Genomic DNA, 25,456 nt, shown 5'->3' with positions numbered 1-25,456 from the left:
CGGCCGCCCGTGCGTAGATCCGCCGCTCGGCGCGGTTTCGGGGCGGCCCCCCGTGCCGTCACCCGCCGCGCCGGGCCCCCCGGGGCTGGCGGGCGTTGAGGGAGGGCCGATGAGCGGGAGCTCTCGTTCGGACGCGCCGAGAAGAGGGGCGCGCTCAGTTCGGGCACCGTGGGACGGCGGCTTCCTCCTTAATTTGTTCGAGGCAAATAAATAATAATAGTAAAAAACAGGCTGTTTAAATAAAACGGGCCGGTAATGTCAGCAAAGCACAAAGCCGAGTACTGGCACAGCCTCGGGCTGGGAGAGGTAACAACGGGCGAGATAAAGAAGAAAACGATGGGTCATTTAATGGACCAGTATTAGGATTGCAAAAGGTAGTGCTGTTGCTGGAGGAAATAACGAAGGTGTGGACTATTTTTTTTTTCCCCTATCGCATGCTTCTGTGATGCTTTAAAGGATTTGAGGGTCGTGAGCGTGCCCGGAAGGAATCGCTGGCCTTACCGCCTCCTAGAGATGTGCGGGTCCTCCCTTAACTCTGCTGGCGCCCAGCTGCTCRGGCGAAGGAGCACACGTGCTGCCAGCGCCGCTTCCAGGGGCTTAGGCCAAGCCGTGCGCGTGGGACGGGGCCTCGGGGTCCTCCTGGTGCCTCCTCCGCAGCGCACGTCCTTCCTTCCCCCCACCCCTTCCCTTCTTTTCCTTCTTTCTCTTGAGCGCACTAGCAAGCGCCTCCGCAAGCTTCACCTTTTGCAGCACTGRGACCAGAAGGCAGCCGAAAGCAGCACCCTGAGCAGCCCAGGCGGCCCGGGTTATGCAGTAGCTGGTGGGAGGCTGTTCCCTACCTGTGCATCTCCATCAGCAAAGCCAGTGTAAAAGGGAGGCTTTGCTTTTTGTATCTGGTGATCTTTGCACGTATATGCCTGCATGTGTCTATGTCCCTCTCTCTTTCTCTTGCTCTGTTATGGAGAACAAGATCCATCATTTGCAGCTGCAGCACCAGCCCTTAACTGTTTTTATTTTCCTCTCTCCCTCCTTTCCWCCCAATGCATCATAATTGATTTTTTTTATTTAAATATTTTCCCTTTATTTTTTTCTGATTTTTGGATTTACAACATTTGAATTAAAATGAATTTTAATTTTAATAAGCCACAGTAGTTTTCATTTTTAATCTTAAACACCAAGCTACGTTAAATAGAACACATGCTTTTGAACAAGATTTCRGCCTGTTTAGAGCAATGGCTGTTGCCAGCAAGGTAACAGGGCCAATTAGATACTTCAGGAATTTTGGAAACTGTTTGTTTGTTGAAATTAGKACAAAGCATAGTTTACTTATGTAGATTTACTGTAAGCCTCAGTCCTATACTAAAGTGAGACCTAACTGTGAACGTAAATTCCCATTTTCTTGTTTAAAATTTACRTGATTTGTGGGACCAAGCAACTTGTGATGACTTGTGATAACTTCTGTTAGTAAAGTTGTTCTGCCTGAAGTTTAGAATAGTGTCCTAGGAAGGAGACATTTATGTGAGACCTTGGATGACTACTACAACTACTACATTTGTTAAAATGAGTGGTTTCTTTGGTGTGGATATCTGGAGGCTTTATATTGAAGCATCCATGACCAGCTGATCATTAGTTGCAGGTAACATTGGCCTAAATCAGAGATTAGGCCAGTCAGCCTCACMTCCATCTCTGGAAAGGTGACAGAACAGCTCATTCTGGATGTCATCTCCAGGCATATGGAGGAAAAGAAGGTGATCAGGAGTAGCCAGCATGGATTCACCAAGGGGAAATCCTGCTTAACCAACCCGAGAGCCTTCTATGATGGAATGACTGGCTGGGTAGGTGAGGGGAGAGCAGTAGACATTGTGTACCTTGACTTCAGCAAGGCTTTTGACACTGTCTCCCATAACATCCTCCTAGATAAGTTCAGGAAGTGTGGGTTAGGCGAGTGGACAGTGAGGTGGATTGAGAACTGGCTGAAAGGCAGAGCTCAGAGGGTYGTCATCAGTGGCGTGGAGTCTAGTTGGAGGCCTGTGGCTAGTGGCGTCCCCCAGGGCTCAGTCCTGGGTCCCATCCTGTTCAACTTTTTCATCAGTGACCTGGATGAGGGGTCAGAGTGCCTCCTCAGCAAGTTTGCGGATGATACCAAGCTGGGAGGAGTGGCTGATACACCTGAGGGCTGTGCTGCCGTTCAGAGAGACCTGGACAGGCTGGAGAGCTGGGTGGAGAGGAACCTCCTGAGGTTCAACAAGGACAAGTACAGAGTCCTGCACTTAGGGAAAAATAACCCTAGGCACCAGGACAAGCTGGGGGCTGACCTTGTGGAGAGCAGCTCTGCAGAGAAGGACCTGGGAGTGCTGGTGGATGACAAGTTGACCATGAGCCAGCAATGTGCTCTTGTGGCCAAGAAAGCCAATGGTCTCCTGGGGTGCACTGGGAAGACTGTTGCCAGTAGGTGGAGGGAGGTGATCCTGCCCCTCTACTCAACCCTCGTGAGGCCTCATCTTGAGTACTGCATCCAGTTCTGGGCTCTCCACTACAAGAGAGACATGGAGCTACTGGAGAGAGTCCAGTGTAGGGCTACAAAGATGATCATAGGGCTGGAGCACCTGCCCTATGAGGAACGGCTGCGAGAGCTGGGCCTCTTCAGCCTGGGGAAGAGAAGATTGAGGGGGGATCTCATCAATGTGTAGAAGTACCTGAAGAGAGGATGTCAGGGGGACGGGGCCAAACTCTTTTCAGTTGYCCCGTGTGACAGGACAAGAGGCAATGGGCAGAAATTGAAGCACAGGAAGTTCCGCCTGACCGTGAGGGGGAATTTCTTCACTGTGAGAGTGACGGAGCAGTGGACCARGTTGCCCAGAGAGGTTTTATATTGCTTCCTTCTCTGGAGATCTTCAARGCCTGCCTGGATACAACCCTGTCTACCATGATCTAGATGACCCTGCTTGAGCAGGGAGGACTAGATGATCTCCAGAGGTCCCTTCCAACCTTACTGATCCTATGATTATGTTCCTGCCTAGGTTCTGGATTAGAGGCAGGAGAGYGCATTAGTAAACTAGGGGAATCTTGGGGGACTAATGACCGGCACTAGTCAGGACTGTGAAGCTCGCAATGGAAGCCAGTGGTCATCATCCGCTGCTCTTATTATTAAAGATATAAAGGAAAAATATTAGATATTAAAGGAAACTGCAGAAATCAGAATTTCGGCACTTTGGAAGTAGTTCCAGGAAATGCATGAGCAGCCTCCTAGAAAAGCTTTGTGCCACTGTATGTTTGTTTATTTTCTTCTTTAAAGGAGAGCCATGTCTTTCCATTCCGGACGAGGATGTCCCCGTGGCCAGGGAGGACCAGGAGCACGAACGTCAACACAGACCTACCGACCTCAGAACCTACGGCAGCTTCACCCGCAGCAGCCCTCCGTGCAATACCAGTATGACCAGCAAACTGCCCCTCCAACGAGCTATTCAAACCCTCCAGCCACTGGTTACATGCCTCCCAGGCCAGACTTTGTGCCCTATCCTCCTCCAGTGCCCCCTTCCACRCAGAATCCCATTAGCCAGTGTCCCATGAGGCCACCTTTTCCAAACCATCAGATGAGGCAGAGTTTCCCAGTGCCTCCATGCTTCCCTCCCGCTCCTCCGCCAGTGCCAAATCCTAGCAACGCCCCCGTGCCGGGAGCTCCTACCGGACAAAACACGTTTCCTTACATGATGCCACCTCCCACAGTACCTCATCCTCCCCCACCCCCTGTCCTACCGCAGCAAGTTAACTACCAGCCCGTTTACTCCGCAGGGTATTCACAGCAGTCATTCCCACCTCCTAACTTCAATAGCTATCAGCACAATTCCGGCTCTTTTCAGAGCAACGCCACCAATAGCGGTGGCGGCAGCAGCCATTTTCGGCACACGGGTCAGTACCAGGGAGAGAAGTCACAAAACGATCGACGGTCTCCAGAGAGGAGCAAGCACTACGAGGAGCACCGGCATCACGAGCACGGGCACATCCACGGTGACCGGCATCGGTCCAATAACCACGGGGACCGTCGGGATCGCGGCCGGAGTCCAGATAGGAGGAGACAAGAAAGCAGTCGGCACCGGACAGATTACGATAGAGGAAGGATATCACCTCACCATAGAAGTTATGAGCGTAGCAGGTAACTGGACATATCCTCCGCCTGCGGAGCGAGAGCCGTGGTCACGCTTCCATAGTATTTGTTTGAATCGAGTGTCTGTCCCTCATTCAAGTTGTTTTCTTCTAACTTAGGATGTAGGCAGCGCTCAAGACGTTTGCTGTCTTCCAGGTACCTTGTTTCTGCACTGTTTTTGCAGACAAGTAAACTTGCTCCCCTTGTCCACAGACAGAGCTGGAAGCAAGCAGGCTTTCACTCGAACRTGGAGTGGCTTGTTGAATAGCGCTCTGCTCTCTGGGGTTTACCACAGAAACTGAAGCAGTTATGAAAGCAGAGTAAGCACAAGTGTGTGCAGAAGACTGTGTTCAAAGTCTCAGACTTGCAGATGAGTAAGTCCCAGTACTTCAAAGTTCGAGATTTGGGTACTAGCCTTAGGACATCACTGGTTACTTGAGTACAGCCCTGCTTTGATTAAGCCCCGTATTTGTAGGTCGCCAGCGCTCGCTGGGAGTTTTACAGTCTGATAGATGCACAAATCTAATTCCTGAAAACTGGCAATGAGCTTTCCAGTGAAAAGACCATYGCACAGTGTTCTTCATCCCGCTGCATCCCTGTCTTCATGGGAGACCCATGCAAGTGTGTGTGGGCTTCACGAGACCTCCCTCCTGGTGGATAWGTAGACCTGCCTGTGTGGTTTTGTTGAGGATGAAGACCTCGGCGAGGCAGCCTGTGAGCTCTAGAGAGCGGAGGTGAAAATTGGCATGCAGCAGTCCAAAGGAACAGAGAGCTTGCAGGCTATGTTGTCATCTTAAGATGGGGGATAAGTGTGAGTAACCTGTTTTGGGGGGGTCTCATGAAGCTTCTGTCCCTCTGCTTCATAGGTAAAAGCAGCTCATGAATCAAGAGCTGACCTCATGTGGTTTGCTGCACRGTATTTTAGGGCAAACCATTGCCAGCTTTGTCTTCCGGTTCTCTTAGCTTTGCTCTCTTAGTGCCTCTCTTTGTGACTAGTGGTTTAGGTCAAGATTTTCAAAATGAGATACCTGGAAATTAAGTATCTAAATATTTATCAGTGCACCTATATCACAGGCTCTATTTTTAGAAGCTCTGAGCTTTGTCATTTCACACGTGAAACATGAATTTCACAGAATCACAGAATAGGTAAGGTTGCACTTAGTGTCTCTGGAAATGAAGCCACTTYGATTTAGATGCCTATTTAGAGATTTAATTGCAGAACGTTAGACAGCTRTATTCCAAAAATCACATTTAGTAATTTTATTCCTCTGTTTTATTTGCTCCTATGCTTTTCATTTCCAARAGGGGATTTTCTGAAAACCTTACTATTGGGATAGATGGCGTTATAAGAAAAGCAAAAAAAGAAAGTGAATGTATGTTTCAACTTTCTTCAAAGTCAGCATTAAGAATTTATATATATATATTTTTTTTAACTCTAGCAGTTGGAAGACATGTCATGTTGAATAMTACTGGCAAATGAGCTAATCCTACTTCTATGCTCCTTTCAGGTGTGTATTGTAAGAAGTGCCAATTACTCATTTTACCTATGTTTTAAACTCTTTAAGGGAGCGGGAGAGGGAGAGGCATAGGCACCGTGATAGCAGAAGATCACCATCGCCAGAAAGATCCTACAAAAAAGATTACAAGAGAACAGGAAGGTAAGGTGGTACTTTTTTTTTTTTTCTCTCCTTTTCAACATACTTAAGAGGTTCTGTGCATGTACATATGTGTGTCACGTGTGTTTGTGAATGTATAATAGAAACAAAACTGGAGGGGGCAGGAGGAAATTCATCTAGAATACAAATAAGAATTTTAATCCAAAATGACTTTTTTTAATTCTAATTCTCAAATATGACTTAAAGTAGTAATTTTTAATTTTTAATTTTGACTCCTATTTCTTATGATAGGTCTGATGACAAATATGTTTCTTACTGTCACAAATTAAAAGCAGGAAGAAGCAATTGGATTGTGCTATAATTTATGTGGTAGAACAATGTAATGATCTGAAGGAAGTTCTTTATTTCTYGTTATAAAGTTATCAGTATTAGAATACGAAAGAGAATTGTGTATGTTTGCTTTCTCCCTCCGAAGCCGCTCTCCAAGCAGAGAGAGAAAGAGACCCCGATGGGAGGAGGACAGAGAAAGGTGGTCTGAAAGCCAGAGTGCCAGCAAAGAGAAGAATTATACCACTATCAAAGACARAGAGTCAGAGGAGAATGCATCTGAAAAAAATGAAGAGGAAGATGATGAATTACTTAAGCCAGTCTGGGTTCGCTGTACCCATTCCGAAAGCTATTATTCTAATGACCCTATGGATCAAGTGGTATGTTTGAGAGAGAACTCTAAAATATTGTACATTATCCTTTATTGATTATTCAATTACTTGATTAATACRAACATTTCAGCAGGATCATATGTTGTGTCATTCAGTGTTTAATCTTTCTCTCTTCCCAACCATCTCAGTYGTTTAACCCTGTAAGGGTTTTATTTAGCAGTGTTCTCCATTTTCATTGTTTTGTCATGTCTATTTTCATTTAGATTAGTGCCACATGGAAGAAAGATTTTTTTTTATCCCCAGGAGAAAGTTTTTTCCATTATACCTGCATTTGAGCAAAACTATGTGAGTCATCTTATCTTCAGTCATCTCTGGAGAAACTTTGTACAGGAAGTCAGAATTCCTTTTACTTGACAATTACAGTTGCTGGGGAGCAGTGGGTTTTTTTCGGTGAAATCARTGCTTCAAAGAAGGCAACAAAATGAGCTAAAGTTCTTGTATTTTTAGRGTGCAGTAAGATTGTATGTATTTACACAAAAGGTCAACTGTTTATTCTTAATCTGTGTTGTTAAAAGTCAGCTTCGAACCATCCAAAACGTGCCTGGCCATAGTTCTACTTGGCTAGGCCATAGGTTTGATGATAATGCACCCGCAAATGAGGTAATTTCTCTTTGCATTCACCTGGTGGAGGAATGTAACCATATGCTAGAGCCTTATCAAGTGTTTACATGCTTTGTTGAACTGTAGCAGAGATCCGCCTGCTTTTTCCTTACTTTTCCCTGTGAAATGATGAAACTTGCCGTTTGATACTTCAACATTGTTTTTTGTTCTCTTTTTGATTTACAGGGGGACTCTACTGTGGTAGGAACAAGCAAGCTCAGAGATCTGTATGAAAGGTTTGAGGAGGAATTAGGAAGACGGCAGGCAAAGGCCAAAGCAGCCAGGCCACCGTGGGAGCCACCAAAGACCAAGCTGGATGAAGATTTAGGTAGGCAGACATGATGGCAAAGCTCTGAAATTCAGTAATCTGTAGTTGACCTATTTTTCTGCACTTGTACRTGTTCACTGTTGTCAGTAGGCTAATACATGTTTTTAAATCCTTTCTTTTTGTTGAAAATTCATGGGAGTTTTACCATTGCTTTTGACTGAAGTAGGTTTARGCTTCTTACCCAGCAAGGCTAAGGGAAGATGAAGAGGATCCAGCACAGTCTTATGCTGAAGTYTCTTCCATGTCATAAAATCTCCCTGAGGCCAATACTGGCATGATCAAATAGGCCAAGGTATGGGGCACAGGAGACTTCGAGGAGTTCCTGGTCAYACATTTTTTAAAAGGAAGCAAGAGTAGTGATGATAAACTCGTGGCAGCTTATGGTGTTAAGCTCGTTTTCCTTCTGGATTGTATTTTGGTTGTGCAGCTCTGTTTCTTATGATCTAATGGAAAAGTTTCAGTTTTTGAAACACAGTTTATCTGCATTATCCTTGTTCCCACGTGGATCTTTTTGCAGTGGAATAGATCTGCTAGCTGTATCAGTTATTGAGGAAATAGTGGTTGAATTAGCAGGCATACTTTTTGATAGCAATTTATCTACTCAGAAGTCAGTGACAGCTGTTTTTTCTGTTTTGCRAGACCTGTTAGCTGTTCTTCTTATTATTCTTCCAGCATTTCAGTGCTTCATAGTGTATTTTCTGGTCAATTGTGTTGGCTAAAGAAACTCTTACACAGAGCATCCTGATTTAGGCAGTCTGTTGGTTTTTTTTGTTAACTAATGCTTCACATTTGCCCTTTCAGCTGCTTGAGGTTCTCAGATCTGAGCCTAGTAATGCTTTTGCAATCAAGTATGAAAAAGTCTGAAATTGAAATACAGGTATATATAATGACACAGTCAGTTTCATGCTTACAGTACAAAACGATATCATAAAGGTGAAAGGAAAAAATAACCATAGCTTAAGAAAAATGCGAATTCACTATTGTAAAGAAAATACACGCTTTTTTTGAACAGCAAATATACATATGCTTTAATTCACTCAGGAATTGCTAACAAAGTATGCAGAAGTGTATTTTTGTCTCGATGAAGGAAAAAGCACTACATCCATCCTACCTGTATAAAACTTTGCTCCTTGGATCTCTGCACAAAGAGTTGCTTCACTGCTCTAGCCTAAAGTGCTCTAGAGGACCAAGAGCAGCTTAGCTGTGTGCCTTTTTCCTCTCTTTCTGGAGGACCGGAGGGCTCTGTCTCTGCACTGTCCCACAGACTGACTTGGTGTCTGTTCAGACTTTGTCTTATTTTCTGCTTTAGCAAATGCTGTCTCTGTTCTGCCTTCCATTAGCAGCAGTTATGTGTTTCATTTTTTTAGCAGCAATGTAACAACTAACTCTGAGAGCAGTGCGTGGATTATGAAAAGCTAATTTCAATACATGAAATCCAGAAATTGTACTGTGGCCTTTCAGAACTCCAAATTACTTTCACAGGTCTCACWCTCATTTTGCACATAAACATTAATTCTGTAAGTCTAATTTTATCAGAGAACTTTTAAAATTCAGTTGTTTATATATCGGATATGAGTGTGGATGCATGCACATACAGAAAAAACTTGCTGATAACTGAACATACATTCCATACAAACTGTATGTCCCAAGGATTTCATTTTAGTAATAGTTTATTCAGAATTAGAGACTACTTAAAAATACATCTTGGTCAAAATGGGAAGCATGTATTGCTAGCAGTTGTTTGTCTCACGCTGTCTGTCTCTTGCTCTTTCTTTTTTATTTAAGCTAAGAAGAATTTGCGTTTAACAAATACATACATTTTACACTACAGTTTCATTGTATTTCAAAGCAGTGGCAGTGTAGTAATGAGTCGTCTGTAAAGTCAAAGCTTGGAATTGGAAGGAATGTTGCATCCCTCCTTCTAAGCATAATAACCTTTACTTGCATCATCCACCAGTGTATGAAGGCAGTTATTTATATTTAAGTTGGAGCTGAAGAAACCTGTGGAAATTAGTGACATTGCAGGCATAAGAGAAGGAGTGCACAGGAGGTTAAGGGAGTGTGAGATCAGGCTGGTTTTTTATTTTAGGGATTAAGTCCAGATACTTAATAACACTACTTTGGCAACAATGTAAATCGGACTTTGTACCAAGTTTGAGACCTTCTTCTGTCCTGTTCAGTGTTTCTTTCTTCTCTCTAGCATCCCCCACCCACCTCCACTCTGGTATAGCATARTTGTTTTAATTAAAGAATATAAAGAAAAACATCAAAATAAGTAAGAAAACTCAAAGAWTAGGGGTCCCTAAAAACTTAAGACTAGATTCACTCTACTAATAATTCGAAGGTTTACTTCTTGTCTGTGATTTCTAAGACATGATAATGGGTTTGGTAGAAATACTTGATTTTGAAATAAATCTAACCATAGTTTTTTCTAATGATACAGGTTCTGTAATAATTTTCCATAYGTGCTCTTTCAAACCTCTTGGATAGACGACGTACTAGTACAGACAGGAAACATTTTTAGTTAAGTTGAAATTGGACATAAGCACTTTACTCACAGCAATTGCAGTTAACTTCTAAAGAACAGGAGGTGCTATTTAGCTCATATTTGTGAATTTAATTTTTTTGTCATTTCTCCCCTCCTCTCCCCCCCCCCCTTTTTTTTTTTTAACTTTAGAATAGTCCTTGTGTTGGTTGTAGCTTCATAGTCATGTTTCATGAAATATTTTAATGTCAAGTAGCTGTAATTGATCTTCTAGAACTGATCCATGGTCTCTGGACAGCCAAACAACAATCTCTGAAGCATGCAAACAGATGCAGTTGGTGTAGGCATTTAACATCCATAGCATTTGCTGTCATTTTTAATTAAAAATTAGAATGTCCCTCTTTCATTAGTGTGAATGTCATGCACAACTTTAATAACTTTCAGTGTGCCACAGTTTGCTGTGTAATGTTAAAGAATTCATTGTGACTGCGAACAAAAAAATGTGRAAGTGTTTTTTCAGCTATCTTTATTTTCCCTGTGTGAATCAGAGAGCTCCAGTGACTCAGACTGTGACTCTGATGATGACAGCAGCTGCTCTAGCAGTTCGGATTCTGAAGTTTTTGATGTCATCGCAGAAATTAAGCGTAAGAAAGCACACCCTGATCGTCTTCATGAAGAACTGTGGTACAACGATCCGGGACAGGTATGGTGAGAGGAAAAAGTTCTGCATTTCTGAAAATTGGAGTCTTTCCTAGAGACATAAAATTCAGCATTATTGTCAAATATGCTATRTAACATCTACTTCAATATTCATTTTCTCCCTTTTCTATCTCATCTTATTCAAAAGTACTTCAGTTTTGATTTCAAGCGTGTGGCTAACCTGAACTGTTAGCAGTGTACTACTAATGCTATSCTTTTAGTCCTGAGATAAAGGTACGTGGGTGAATTCTGGGATGGGAAAAGGCAGCATGTATATCTCCTTTACAGATTATTTACTTAAAAGCTGTCTCTTCGTAATGATAAATAATGTTTTAAATATGCTCTTAATGCTCCTAATTTTTTGTCTCGTGRTTCTTTTGTAATTGCATAGGGATTATAGTTCTCATTAAATTTAACTGGTGAGCTCATTAAATGTTGTTTTGAATGTATACATTGCACAGAAGACTAATATTTGCTTGCAGATTTGCCATCTTCATCTTTCTTACTTAAATATTTTATAGTCCATTGTAACTCTTTGTCAAGTGGCACCTCAGTAAATTTACTTTTTCTTGCATTTTGTGTGATACATGAGTTTAGAATGTAGCAAATCATACTGGCAAGAGATACTGCAATACTTACGGCCACTGTGGTAATTCAGAAGTCTGCTGAGTCTTCTATTACCAACTCATATTTATACTTCTAGTTAAAAATAATAATTCAAATAGCTAATTGCTTTTATTTCTATAGGAGAAAAAAAAAAAGTAAACTATTTAGCTATTTATTGAAAGAATGTGTGTTGCGGTCGGGCACATTTCAAGGTAATATYCTAGCCCAGAATATTGGCTAAATAAAAATAAGTAGAATAATTTTGGGATAAATCGTTTCTGGAATGTATGGTTTCTCAGTTTCCTAGTGAAAACCATTCTTTCCTACAAACTTTCCTGCAGTTTAGTCCTCCTTATCTTTCCAAAAGTGACTGAAATCAAATCATAGTGAGCTTGTCGATACTGTATTACTTTTGAATAGAATATATTCGAAAATGTTTGATGTTCTGCTGTTTACTTCAGCATTTATTTGAGTATTCCAAAATGCTTTCTAAACAGTCACTGCGTGAAGTAGGAGGGAATGAGTGTCATGCATACTGGCACATACACCATCTGACATGTAACCAGATTTTYGGATGGATCTTTCTGGTCTGCTTCCCTCTGAGCAACATGTCACTTTTGGATAATCTCCAACCTCTTGCAGGTGGMAGAAAATAAGATGTTAAAACTGATACCACCACAGAAGTATCTTTTTGCTTAGAGGTGTAACTTTGTTTTTATTGCTCTGTTGGTCAGAGAAGGTTAGAAGCCTTTGCCTTAGTTTACGTAAAGTGGTGGTCTTTCAGCATCGTTTTATTATCACTTCATGTTTGTATCTCTCATCTGTATCTTCTTCCTTTGAGCTGTGCTGTTAAGAACAAGGCAGATGTGTATCTGACTTGCATCTTGTGTCCTGRGTTTTATGAGTGCTGCGTATCTCTGTCAGTCTCTATCTGTGCATTTAATGCAACAGAAGCAGTGTTAGGGCGAAACAATTCTAAAATTAAGGACAATATTTTCAAAAGTAAGTGGTGATTATTTTGATACCCTCAGTAGACCCGTGTTTTTTTAGGGAGTGCTGAACAAATTGGGTATTGACTGCATTATTTAACTCTCTCTTCTGTAACTATGGAAGTCAGTGAGGAAGTACGTTTTTACWTTTAAGAATGAACCAATTTCGTTAAAGCTGTGCTTTCCTTGAAGAGCTCAGGGTGTGTTAAAAACTGTGTGAACAAAAGACATTGTGTCATTCTGCTGTTAAGACTGCATGATGAGGCTCCCAAAAGAACAAAGAAGTGTTCTCCTTCTTATGTTTGTTTGTGTAAGTGCACTGTGCCAGTCTGAAGAAACTAAATGAAGAACATTCAGAAAATTAACCTCAGAACTTAAAAAAAAAAAAAGGGTCCCTCTCCCCACAGTAACATCCACTTGGTGGTTCTTCCTTCTTTCACATTATCTATACTGGCTGATGATATTGTTTTGCCCAACCGTAGAATGCTGTTGAGATTTTCTGGATGCTTATAGTGGTATGGAAARTTCTGAAAGTTTTTTTCCTATATTACATTGATTTTTTTTTATTTGAAGATTATACTTGGTACTTTAGAGAAGTATTGGGAATTCTTCAAATATGCCCTGTTTATAGATCACTTAAAAAAAAAAAAGAAAAGAAAGATGAAGAAGAAAAAAAAAGAAATAAAGGTGAGAGGGAGAGAGAAGGGGGAAAATATCCGCTTCAGTGTTTTAGTTTAAAAAGTGTATTTCAGTTCTTGGATTCAGACTTCCAAAAACTCCATTAAAACCTGGGGTTGAGAACTTGTTTTTTTTTTTTCCTCCATTGTTGCCTGTGGTTGTTGTTGGATTTCTGCAGTGGGCACGATGTAGGGATTGGAGTAAGTGATAGCCTGCGCTGAACTCAGTCATACTGGTGAAAAGGCAGAGCCTAGCTTTATACTAAGTGCAGAGGTACTTCTTAATATAGCTAMTTGATGCACCCATACAGAACACTGAAGTGGATATTTTCCCCCTTCTCTCTCCCTCTCACCTTTATTTCTTTTCTTCTTCTTCTTTTTTTTCTTTTTTTTTTTTTTTAAGTGATCTATAAACAGGGCATATTTGAAGAATTCCCAATACTTCTCTAAAGTACCAAGTATAATCTTCAAATGCTCTACTTTAAATACTTTGGGTAATACCCTGATCATGTTGCAGACAATATAGAAACTGGATTTCTGTCAATGAACCAAGTGGAACTGCTTGAATGTGGAGATTTTGACATGTAGATATTTGCATGCGTATGTTAAGACCTGAATTTTGTGCTAGGCAGATAGCATACTACTTATACATGTAAGAAATGAAAAAGATATATATAATGGTAGAATGGCACAATTCTGCTGACACCATTTTACCRTCTTGTGCTTCTGAAACAGTGATGAAATTCTAATGCTGTTGTGCAGTTTTCTTTCATTAGTCTATACTGTTTTCAGCTTTATTGGCTTGAGAACATCTACTTAATCTAAGCATGACAGGCTTTTAGAAGCATCAGCATTCCTGGCATTTAAACCAACATACTTTTCTGGACACAATCACTTGACTTTTTTCGATAAAAACAGAATCCTATTTTGTTTTCGACAGATGAATGATGGACCACTGTGCAAGTGCAGCGCAAAAGCCCGGCGAACAGGAATAAGACATGGCATTTATCCTGGCGAAGAGGTAACTGGTTCTAAGAATTGCATTTGTGAGCACAAACTTGCTGTGGTAGACTCATGCTTGGGTTAGCGGGTTTGTTTCTTCACTTACAGGTTTAGTAAAAACTACTAATCAGTTAGTTGTGTATCCTYACATTTAAAATGCAGTACCTGTAACGAAATCTGCCTGGAAACTAGAGAAAACTTTTGCTTAAATTCCAGTTGTAGRTTTCTTTAAAGTTTTTGAAACACAATTACATTACTAAAAAGGAACATGTGGTCAAAGTTCTGTCATCTTCAAGTGGGTGAGTATGTTATGTCCCTCTTCGTGAAGGGAACACTTTTTTTAAAGAAAAAAAAAAAAGAAAAAGTGAACAAATTAGTAATTTTGCTGCCGGCAGCAGCAGCAGCAAGCTTGTCGGGAGGTGGTGTTGCCTCTGCGCTACAGCATATCTGCGCCTCCAAATGCCAAACGATTTATTAAGTTCTTTACAAGTATATAATTAGAAAAAATGACTCCGTCAGCCTCCTGCAACACTTTCCTATAATGAAAGCGCCTTTCCTTTGAAAAATGTTGTTGAAGTAGTACTCGGCTATTTTCCTTAGAACTATTCATTTGTACAGAATATACGCTGTGATCAATATTGTTTCTGGAGATAGAAAGAATGCTTGGACCACCCCAGTTTTTTTTTTTGTTTGTTTGTTTTAAGAATGAAAAACTCATATTGTGAAAACATTCAAGAACATTAATATGGAGGTTTTACAATGCAAGAATGTAATTTTCCTTGAAGATTTTAGTTTTTCAGTATGCCCTTTTATACATATATATTAAAATGCGTTCTTGTATTTCTCTGCAGTTAAGAATTTGTGTTTCTATTACAAAAGATAAATTATTCAATTTCAGAAAAATTGCCCTCATCTGAAGTTTACAGTAAATTACTCCAGTCTTGGATCAGTTCCTCCCCATGTTGTTTCTAGCACTTGTGCAGAGGAGGGAGCGTTTTTTAACAGGAGARTTAAAAAAGCTGAAAGCCGCCCCGGGCGGACGGGACCTCGCGCCCTGGCAGGCAGAGCGGGGCCCTCGGTGGCTCCCCCCAAGCCCTTCTCGTCAGGCCGTGGCTTTGCCCCCACTGCCTGATGAGCTGGCGCTGGTCCATCTTGATAACATGCTTTGAGATCTTCTGATGCAAGGTCCGAGTTTAATTTCCCCTAAGTTCGTTCTCTCTCTTTTGTTTTTTTAATGAATCCTCTGAAATAAACTTACATAAGAGAAGAGGAAAGTAGTCTGGTATGTAAATGACTGACTGCTATGCATAAGAAAGGTGGAAAATCAAATGGAAAATAAAGAAATTATAGCTATGTTTTTCACCTTTCTTTTTTTTGGCTTTGAATAGCTTTAAAAATACTTCTGAAAGTGAAAACATAGAGAAATCCTCCTTCCTTCTTCCTGGGGTACTTAATTATGACTACCTGTTTTATTTAATTTTTCCTAGTGCATATTTMATGGCTATTAGAAATGCTTTATTCTGCCTTTTTATCTAAATTTGCCTTGACTTTCCACATAATTCTGCTTATCTCTTTCTTTAAGCCCATTAAACCATGTCGCCCCATGACCAACAATGCTGGAAGACTGTACCACTATCGAATTACAGTGTCACCTCCCACGAACTTCCTAGTAAGTATTTTATAAGTAATTTTAACTAGAACTCTAATCTTATGCTCAGAGGTAGAGGTAGTACTGTTTCTTGTTTACTCTGTGGTGATTTTATTTGCTTTTTCAGACAGACAGACCTACTGTTATTGAATATGATGACCATGAATATATCTTTGAAGGCTTCTCCATGTTTGCGCATGCCCCGTTAACAAACGTAAGTGTGTTGGTCACTTTATACATAGGATTTGTCTGGAAGGAAAGCTGTTTCTGTCCTGAAATAGCACTTCTGTACAGCAGTAGCACATGTGTGTTACAAGCCTCGTCCCAGCAAGGGGAGCAGAGTAGCTTGTGCTAATGAGTCACAGGTTTTGTCGTGACTAATTGGAGTAAGCATTACATTCAAACTGCGACTGGGGCTGTGATGYGCAACAAAGTAGTGTTCTTACGTATTTCACAGTTTGAAAATGAAATAATCCATGGAATAACTTGTTAAAATTGGATTTAAACTGGATGAACAAGTTTGTTAATTTGAAAAAAAGAAAGTTTTTTTAGAAGTCTCATTTATTTATTTAGCAGCAAATAGGGACTGGACTTGTTCAGTTTCAACTCTAAAGGGATTTTTCTTTTCCAAAAGTTGTATCTACTGTTTTATAACATTTGTTTAGCTTATTCAGGAACTGGTCATGTTATGATTTTTGTCAAAGGTCGTAGGTATTTAAAGTGAATTACTTGATTGCTTGAAAAGCGAATATAACAAAAAAATGGGCATGTTTGATACCTGACCATCCTTCTACTTTTCCAGCTTAGAGTGTGTTAGTAATATCTAAATGAAAAATATGAAACTGCATTTAAAGATTATCTTAGTATTTCAAGAACTCTTTTTTTTTCAAATGCTTTAGGGTACCATCATCTGTTTCTTTGTTTTTATACCTCCTGTTAAGAACACCACCAATGCCAAGAGTGGCTCTTGGTGCAGGATTGGGAGGGACCTAAGAATTCTGGAATTGAGAGGCACTGAGAAGAAAGTATTTTTTTTTTTGCTTTTTTTCCCTCTCCCAGTTTGCTTACATAATACATATATGACATGGCTTGCCTTTTGGCGAGCAGGGGAAGGGACTGCATCTGATTTCTTGTTGGTGCAAAGTAGGGGGAGAGCAGAGTTCAGCTAGTAGGCTTGCAATGCAAAGCACTCCCGCCCTGTGGCGTTCACGCAGCCTGGAGGTTCAAGGCATGTTTGGCCTGAGGCATTACATTTTCACTTTCAAAGAGCAAAAAGGAAAAATTGTGTTTTTTTTCCCCCCCATTACAAGGATACAGAGACTACCTTGTCGTTATCGTTTTATGTCTGCTATAAGATAGGAAGGCGGAGAGTTCTGGAAATCTTTTTCTATTAAGAAAACCAGAGATCTCTCCTGATCTGGCATGAGTGGTTGCTGAAGGCATTCAGCTGACTCTTCCTGTAATGTGCCTGTTTTGCAGCTTCCAAACTATCAGAACGTTGTAATTTCTCGTTCCAAGTAGAGGAAGATTTTCAGGAGCAAATGATTATTGTCTCACAGACAGTGAGTCTCACTGTCCTGAGAAGGATTTTGGCRACATGAAAACTGCTATTTGAGAGACATAGAACGTATTTGATACAAGGGAGGTAACAAAGGGTAGCAAAAATAGAGATCTGAACACTAACATCTTTGAGTGAAATTAATTTGTATAATTTGAAGTCTTAGCTTGCACACTATTGGAGGTCTCTATCACTTTTATTATTATTTTTCGGTAATAATTGAGCTAGTCTGATATTAGGTGAAATGGTTTGTATAGTGACAAGAGGAATTGTCGTTTTCATAATGGAACTACCAAAGCAATTTTATAGTACTGACCACATGTTTCTTTACTGTTTATTTGTATATGTATATTTGGTTCTCTACATGGAACTAATTCATGGAGATTAGGACRTGGTCGCTTCTCTGAAGCATTCATTTTCTGCTTACTACAAAGAAAAATACTGTAGATAATCAAATTTTTGAATCAGAATATTCTGCCTTGGTTGAACTTGCACATTAGAAAATAAATAAGCACTCCCTATACATATACATTTTTGAAAAGCATTGCTAATTTAAATATGGCAATTTTTCCTTTCTCAGATGCTACATGAGGCATCTTACTGTCAAGATTTTTTTATTTATTTTGGCAACATTTAATATTAGAAAAGTTTTTATCAAATCATAGGAAATACAATTTGTCCTTGTGTTTGTTTGGGGTTTTTTTGGTTTAGTTCTTTAACCTTTATATAAGGGTGTAAGTAGCAGGTTGGAGAAGAATGACCACAGCAGTTGCTGATGGAATCATGCCATCTGCAGCTTGTGTGTAGGCAAAATAGCCAATTGTTTATTTAACAGTAGGCCATAAGAAAATGTGAGGAGAATATTGCACCTCTGCTGAGTCCGTAGATTTCAGTGCATCTCCAATACAATTCAAATCTTTTTGTGTGCATATTGATGCAAAATGAAAACCTTGGGTTGCTTCAGTTTCATAGGTCRTTGAATTCTTTTGAGATTGTTTCTTATGTTTGCAAAAGCAGTGAGTAGTAGAACTTGCTAACAGTTACAAGAGTTGTAAACATGTAGGGTGGGATTTAGTTATATCTGTAGTCTTTTAGAAATTCAGCTTTGTTGCTTCAAAAAAATCCCATTAAAAAAAAAAAACCTTCAAAAGTCCATAGAGTTTACAAGCATGAGTAACGAAAACGAATTAAATGTTTGTCTTATTAGTTAATAGAGCAAAATTTTAAAWTTTTTAAAATATTTATTGGATAAARTTTTTATAAACCTGTAAATCCATCCTGAAAGCTCCTACGTTCTGTTTCCATTGCTTTAAGCCATATTTTAGGACAGTGTAGCTAATACAATTGGCAGCACGCTAAAAACACTTTGCCTTCCGGTCACTGGGTCAACCTGGCATGTTGTATCATCAACAATAATTTACCTACAACTGTATGTTTTAAAAGTGAGGGAGGAAATGGATTACCAAGCTTTGTTTTTTCTACTCAAAACCTCATCTCCAGCAGATGGCATTATTTAATCATCCTTTACAGTCCTTCCTATCAGCCTGGGCTTATTGCAGAGATGGAGATTAGACTTCCCTTACGCTTGCGCTCCTGTCTTTTGCGTGATCTCATTGCACAACTGTTTTAATAAGTGCCTTCTTGATCCTACAGTAATACCTTTGCATGTAAAATTTTATTAACTATACAGTTAATCGCTGCATYGCTTTTCATGCTGAATCTCTATTTTACCTTCCAGATTCCTTTATGTAAAGTAATCAGATTTAACATTGACTACACAATTCATTTCATCGAGGAGATGATGCCTGAGGTAAGAAGGATAATTAGTCAAAAGCCAGAGTGGGTTGGGAGTCGTTGGTGTGCTTAATGGATTAAACTCTACAAAATCTCRTCTTGTGAAGTCTGTAAGAGCCAGGCTGTGTCCTGGGTGAATGGCCAAAAGGGAATTCGCGCTCACAGGTACTAGCATAAAACCATCTACCTAGGTATCGTATGTTACAATCAAATACTAAGACCTGCTTGTGCCCGTAGCTTCTTTTCACTTTAAGCTGCATAAGTGTCGACTGTTTTATCTGTGAGCTAAGTTAGACATTATCCTCCTTTTACAGATTAAAAAAAAAAAATGAAGCCTGCTGAGCTGATTTGCAAGGGCCACATAAGTGAGTGGCAGAGCTGAAACTTTAAAGCTGAATGTGAGGCTCTGAAGATCACTCACTGGTAGTTAATATAAKCTGATGCCAAAACAAATTTCCTGTAGATGCAAACAAAGCAAATTAAGTTCATAATCTGTTTTTTATTACAAACCAGTCTCTGGTGAAGCCAGTTTGTGAAATAAATTGCTGGAGTGGAACAACATGTGTGGGTACAGAAATACCCCTGCATATTAACTACAAAGATAGGATCAGTGTTTAATTTAGCCACATATATTTACATTTTTTACTAATTCTCTCTCTTTTTTGTTGCTCARCGGCAAACTTATCTAAATATATGCAAGAGCCCTAAAATTCCCCCAAAAGATAAATGTGATCAGTGCAATTCCCATCTCATTATTGAATATGCTATGTTGTCTTCAAATCTTTCTCTAAAATAATTAATGGCCATTAAGCAAAATAGGAAATTTGACATTTTTGGGGGAGTCCTGGTCCTTTAGCTGTGGTCATAGCACTACTTGCAAACCTTATTTACCAGTGCATTCTTGTGAAAGAGGTTCTGTTGCTGGAACTTATGGACAGCTTTATATACATACAATTTTTGTCTAGTGACCCTGGTTTTGTTTCTTCAGGAAGGCTTTTTAAAGGAACAGTTCCTTCATTTATGACTGAAAGCTGTGTGCTTTGGAGTAGCTGCTTTCCGACTTGATGAAAAGCGCGCGCTTTCTCTCTCTCCCTCTCTCTCTCTCTTTTTTTTTTGTTTTTTTGTTTCCTTATTTCTTTTTTTCCTGTGCTAACTCCTAAGGTCATAGTCCTCAATTTTCGATGAACCAGTTTGTTGCTGAGAAGGTGACTGTAATATCACAGAGACTTATATATTCTTAGCGAGAACATTTAGGAAAAACAGAATTATGAGAAAGATCCTTCTTAGAAGTATTGGWGCTGGTAAATTATCTCATAGCCTCAATAACTTTGACCTGCAGTGTGGATTTGGGCATTTAATARAGATTCCTCAGTGTGTATTGACAGTGCTTTCTGAAGAGGCCCCTGTGATATGTTGGATGACTTACAGATACATCAATACTGCTTCCAAAGTCCAATGCCTAGAGATCAGTGAATATGAGGAGRCTGTTTTTCTCAATATATTTACCTAACTTTGAGTGGCATTATTTGTATTGTAGTAGTATGTAATTACAATCCTGTCTTAATTTTTTCCCCCAGAATTTTTGTGTGAGAGGTCTTGAGCTGTTTTCTTCTTATCTATTCAAAGATATTTTGGAGCTCTATGACTGGAATCTTAAAGGTAACTATTTTACTTGGAAAAGGAACCAGTACACAGAAACAGAATCTGCAGGTGTATTTTGGTGTCTTGACTTTGTGGAGATGTACTTTGTACTTGTTGTTAAACACAAGAGAATGCAAGTGTCTTATATTTTGTGTAACTTTCTTTGGTTTGATACTAAATGTATTTTAGTATTAATTTTGTTTCATAYCCCTGGTTTTGTTTGCACTTTCTTTTTTATGCCAAGTACGTACTGTTTTRATTTTTATTTTCCTACAAAGTTTTGGGTAATGAAATCAGAAAGGAAAAACACAAAGTAACATGCGGAACATTTCATTTTTATCTCTGTTCATCATTATAAGAAAAAACTATTATTTGGGAGAGACTAATCAAAATACCAGTGTTTGTGCTTGTGTGTGTATTTGTGTTCTAATCAGACTTTTAAGTGCATTGATTTTATAAACATTTTTTTTTTCTTTTCTGTATCACCCTCTTAAATAGAACTAGTTTTGGGATTTTTTTTTTAAGGCTATTGCAGTTTCCTTTGAACTTGTCCATGTGGAAGCATTCATTAGAAGCTGTTATTCYGTTCCTTTCTGCTTTGTGTTTTGTCACCTTTCTGTTTGAAACTTAGGCCCTATAAAATTTATCACTCTATACTGATTTTATCTTGGGCAGAGTTTCTGTCTTTTGGGTTTCTTTTCTCCCTTCTTTTGCAAATAAGTTATTGTTTCTAAATTTTCTGTAATTTTTTGTATTCAAGGTCCTTCACTTGAAAACGATTCTACTTGCTGCCCAAGATTTCACTTCATGCCACGATTCGTGAGATTCCTTCCAGGTAACAATTATATTAYGTAGCTTTATGGAAATGAGAAGTTAATAAAAAAGAACGGTTATTACAAATGAAATGATTCAGTCAGTGTAGCAGTGAATATGGTGATTCCCTCCCCAATATTATGACTGTTTTGCTTAGAACTGCGAGAAGTAGGGTGTGGATAGACAGGCTAGGTCTTGTGTCCAGCCGGTCTCTATCACGAGGCTTTTGCAGGCATTGGTGGGTCGTTCTTGCCCTGTCCTGCAATGGAGCAGTGGGGTTTGAGGAGTGTCATTTTCTGCTGTCCTAYATGAAACAGTCTGAATTTCATGCTCCCTCTGCTTTTCAAGATATGTGTCATGAKTATGTTAGGATTTTCGATACGCAGTTTTGAGGGTCAGCACACCTGAGCATAAGTTGTTCTGTTTGTTAATTGCTTTACCTTAATGCAAGCTTAGATACTGCAGCACACAGTGAAAGACAGAAAAGCAACATTTCAGTGTGATTCAAATGTTGCCTTCCAGCCAAGGACAAGCTTCAATGTGAAGAGTTATGCTCGTGCTGAGTGATCAGCTTATACAGGCATTTAGCACATCCTAAGATACTAGGACAGACTTTCAGTTGATATAAATAYCATGGCTCCACTGAATGTATCCTGCTGAGGTCCTGCCGGTGGTTGTTCCAAAGGGTTGGATGGGCAGGAGGATGTGTTCAGCTGTTGGACTGAGCGTGTAGCTGAGACGTGGCRCATCTTCATCAAGAAAACTGTGGCCTGGAGATGCTCTCTGCTCTGGGCTTTGAAACTTAGTTGGAATATYAATTATAGCTGTAGCTAAATGAGGTTTGGCTAGCTGCTGTGGAGAGTACTGATGGCTAGATGACTATATTTCTAATTGTTGTTCCTTCCTGGATTCGCACCACTGTTCAATCAGAAGCAGAGCTCTGAGGCTTGCTAGCAAACATTGATTCAGTTCTGCTAAAGCAATTTACAAAATAAGCCATCAAGCCACATGTGGCTGATTAACTTGACCTCATCACAAAATGAAAACAAGTTTGACCTGCCTGGATTGTGTAGCTTGAGGGTGTTTTCCTGTTAGTTTGGGGGTTTTGTGTTCTGATTCATTTTATTTCAGTTTAGAAGTCAGCTCTTTCTGCACCGTTGGATTGTTCATTGACTGGGGAGATAAGTCTCTGTTCGTGTACTTCTCTRTGATTCCTTTTTGAGGTTCCCATCCCTCCAGCTCTTAGCAAAAATGACTTTTTTCATGTTATTTCTGCATGTTTTTTTTAGTATCTTTATGACAAATACTTTTTAAATAAAGTTTGSAATTTAGATAATTTATTTTCTGAGATATCCATAGAGATTATTAATTTCCAGAGAGTGAAAATCTATTTCCTTCAGGTATGTTTACAGGAGACTATTTATCTGTATTTCTTCAAAGAAGATATATTAGTGCAACAGATGCCCACACATCCATCAAGTGCCTCCTTAAAGATGGAAATGAATTGCTCATTTCCCATCCCCTCCACTTTTCTTTCGTATTTTTCTCACATAGTGTAAAGAAACCCAGCTTCATGATGTCAGAATTTCTGTGTGGGTTACTTACAGACACAGACGTTGTGGCAGTTGTGAGCTTTGAGCTATTTGTATCAGGTTTGCCAAGTGCCAGCTGTACAGAGCACACAGAATAGTTACCTTTTTTTTTCCTTTCTTTTTTTTCCCCCCTTCCCCTCTTGGTTTTTTATGATGATCAACATATTAGAGAGTAAGAGACTAGAGAAAACTCTCTGACTTGACAAATGCAGTGTGTTTTGACCCGAGAAAGGTCAGGTCTCTGAACTATTGTTTAGCACAACTGCCTGTAGCAACTTGTCCTCTTCCTGGCACTGTTCAATAAGTAACATTACTTGTTCTTTTTCATTGATTGCTGGACATGGGCTCTCTGTTGCTGAGCCATATAAAGTAACAGTTGGCAAAAATGCCAACAAAAATCTTCTAAACTTGAGTCTTTCTTTAATTCTAGGATAAACTTTCCAAATTTAAAACCCGTTTTGCTATTCAGGTGACCAGTATGGCTCTCTTTCTGCCTCTATAGATCTTCAGAAGTGTTTTCTCTCTCAATTCTTCCTTGGAATATATTTTTCCTGTTTTAGATTCCTCTTTCATATTTAAATGATGTTAATTGTTCTAAGTGGTTGCTAGACCAACTTATATCATTCCTCTTCATCTTCTCATACTGTAGTGCTGTAATCTCAATTAAAGTAGAAGCGCATATCCCTTCATGTATGTTGTAGAGGAAATTGTCTTAGGCAGCTACTGTTGTGATGCAGCGGTTCAAATAGATTTTTTATATGTCTGTGTGCCTAATACCACATTCCCTGTGCTCTGTATTCTTGCTCAATATCATTGTAAGGCCTTACCTATGTTTTTTCTCCGTTCTTTTTTGTGCGTATAGGAATACGGAGAGTGTACTCAGTGGCAGGACCAGATTGCTGCTTCTCTCTAGGGAAGGGAGATCAATGTTTGTGCTTCTGTGGGCACGAATCTTGAAGATGCCTCCAATGTCTACAGATTAAATCCCTATTATTTAAGGAAGACGTATGAGAGAGTTGTGTCAAAATTAAAGCGCCATTGTAGCATATCTGTCTCATATGAGCTGACATACTGAATTTGAATAGTCAGTCTTCTGTGTGGTGGTCTGTCAAGACCATCACTCATTCAGCTTTGCTGTTTTCATCTGTGCATCTGTAGCTGGCTGCCTGGAGCTAGTAAGATGTTTATTATACTCTCTTCCTTCACAACAAGCAGCCCTTACTGTGCGTGTTTCCTGGGGTCTTAGAAATATTTAGCAGTCTTCATGGGTGCTTCATTCATTTAGTGACAGAAGAGAGCGTGAGACTCTTTAATCTTCATTGCTGCAGATACAGCATATAAGCACTACAAATGACTCTAAAATGCAAAGATAACTTATTGCATTCACCCAGAAGTGTCCCATAAAATTTTTGAGTGTTCTTTAAAAAAGCCACATAAATGCCTAAAAGGCTTTTTAACTGTTCTTGTAAAAGGAGTGATAAAAGTGTGAGAAGGAAGACATAACTGGACAATGTAACTTGTTGTTCTGCCTGCTCATTTTAAAGTTATTCAGCAAGTTGGAAACTTCAGTTTTGCAGTATGATGAAACTGTTATTTTTGCTACCATTACAATTATTGCTTCCAGTGCAGCAAAGAAGTGTATGTGCACTATTCATCAATAAAACACTTGCCTTTTTATTTGTCAAGTTGCTTAAGCATTTTGCATTTTATTTTGCTTATCTGAATATTTTATTTGTTCTGCATAGTTTCRCTTTTGCTAATGCTTTAGGAACAAGTATCTGAAATGTGATGGGGTTTTTTTCATGTTGTTTTTAAGATGGAGGGAAAGAAGTACTGTCAATGCATCAGATTCTTCTCTACTTGTTACGATGCAATAAAGCTCTGGTGCCTGAAGAGGAGATTGCCAACATGCTTCAGTGGGAAGAACTAGAATGGCAGAAATACGCAGAGGAATGCAAGGGGATGATTGTTACCAGCCCTGGCATGGTAAAACAAATAATTCTGATTTATGAATAAACCCATGACACATGCATATCTTGTTTCAGAGAGTCTCCTATAGGCTGAATTGTAAGTTGAAAAAGTATGAAAAAGATGACCTATAACAGTTGCAGTTCGCAATAGGAAAAGCAAATTCACTTATTCCAACCCTGGCAAGAATTACACCCTCTGCTGTCCTGCTGAAGGAAAGGTTTCCAGATCAGCACTGTTTCAATGTGCACATTAGATGTAATAGCYATATTTAGTTATGTCAGACCTTAGTTTGTGCCTCCTACTTTCATATTTTTTATAACAGTCTTTATCTGCATGATCACATTCTTTTTTCTGTGGCACAAACCTAGAGAATTAGTAATTATTTTTGCTTTTCTTTCATCTTCCTCTTTTGAACCCCAACTCTATTTAATGTGCTCTATCCAGATTCTACCCCGAGTAAGCAAAAGGTCTTTTCTGCCTGTGTGTTTTTCAACTGGTTCCTATGCTGCTGTCACTCATACCAAAGAATTTCATGCACATTAATGAATGCATCCATTAATTTTCAGTGCCAAAC

General features: G+C 39.6%; 1 protein-coding gene across 1 annotated transcript in view; it reads left to right on the top strand.

The window, feature by feature from the left end:
• The first annotated feature begins 12 nt into the window (after nt 1-12).
• DROSHA (drosha ribonuclease III) overlaps nt 13-25,456 on the top strand; it is a 68,198-nt gene continuing 42,754 nt past the window's right edge. Inside the window, exons 1-13 of the mRNA XM_085304348.1 lie at nt 13-404; nt 3,296-4,153; nt 5,710-5,802; nt 6,236-6,467; nt 7,266-7,407; nt 10,441-10,595; nt 13,804-13,884; nt 15,448-15,534; nt 15,641-15,727; nt 18,810-18,881; nt 20,443-20,524; nt 21,267-21,341; nt 24,728-24,897. Coding sequence (XP_085160474.1) covers nt 3,303-4,153; nt 5,710-5,802; nt 6,236-6,467; nt 7,266-7,407; nt 10,441-10,595; nt 13,804-13,884; nt 15,448-15,534; nt 15,641-15,727; nt 18,810-18,881; nt 20,443-20,524; nt 21,267-21,341; nt 24,728-24,897 — 2,127 coding nt within the window. The 5' untranslated portion in view covers nt 13-404; nt 3,296-3,302. The remainder of the gene's footprint in view (nt 405-3,295; nt 4,154-5,709; nt 5,803-6,235; nt 6,468-7,265; nt 7,408-10,440; nt 10,596-13,803; nt 13,885-15,447; nt 15,535-15,640; nt 15,728-18,809; nt 18,882-20,442; nt 20,525-21,266; nt 21,342-24,727; nt 24,898-25,456) is intronic.

This window comes from Rhea americana, unplaced genomic scaffold (assembly GCF_003343005.1).
Source record: "Rhea americana isolate MKP2758 unplaced genomic scaffold, rheAme1 scaffold_207, whole genome shotgun sequence".
Taxonomy (NCBI): domain Eukaryota; kingdom Metazoa; phylum Chordata; class Aves; order Rheiformes; family Rheidae; genus Rhea; species Rhea americana.
The sequence above is the reverse complement of the archived record's forward strand: the minus strand, read 5'-3'. Positions and strand labels throughout refer to the sequence as shown.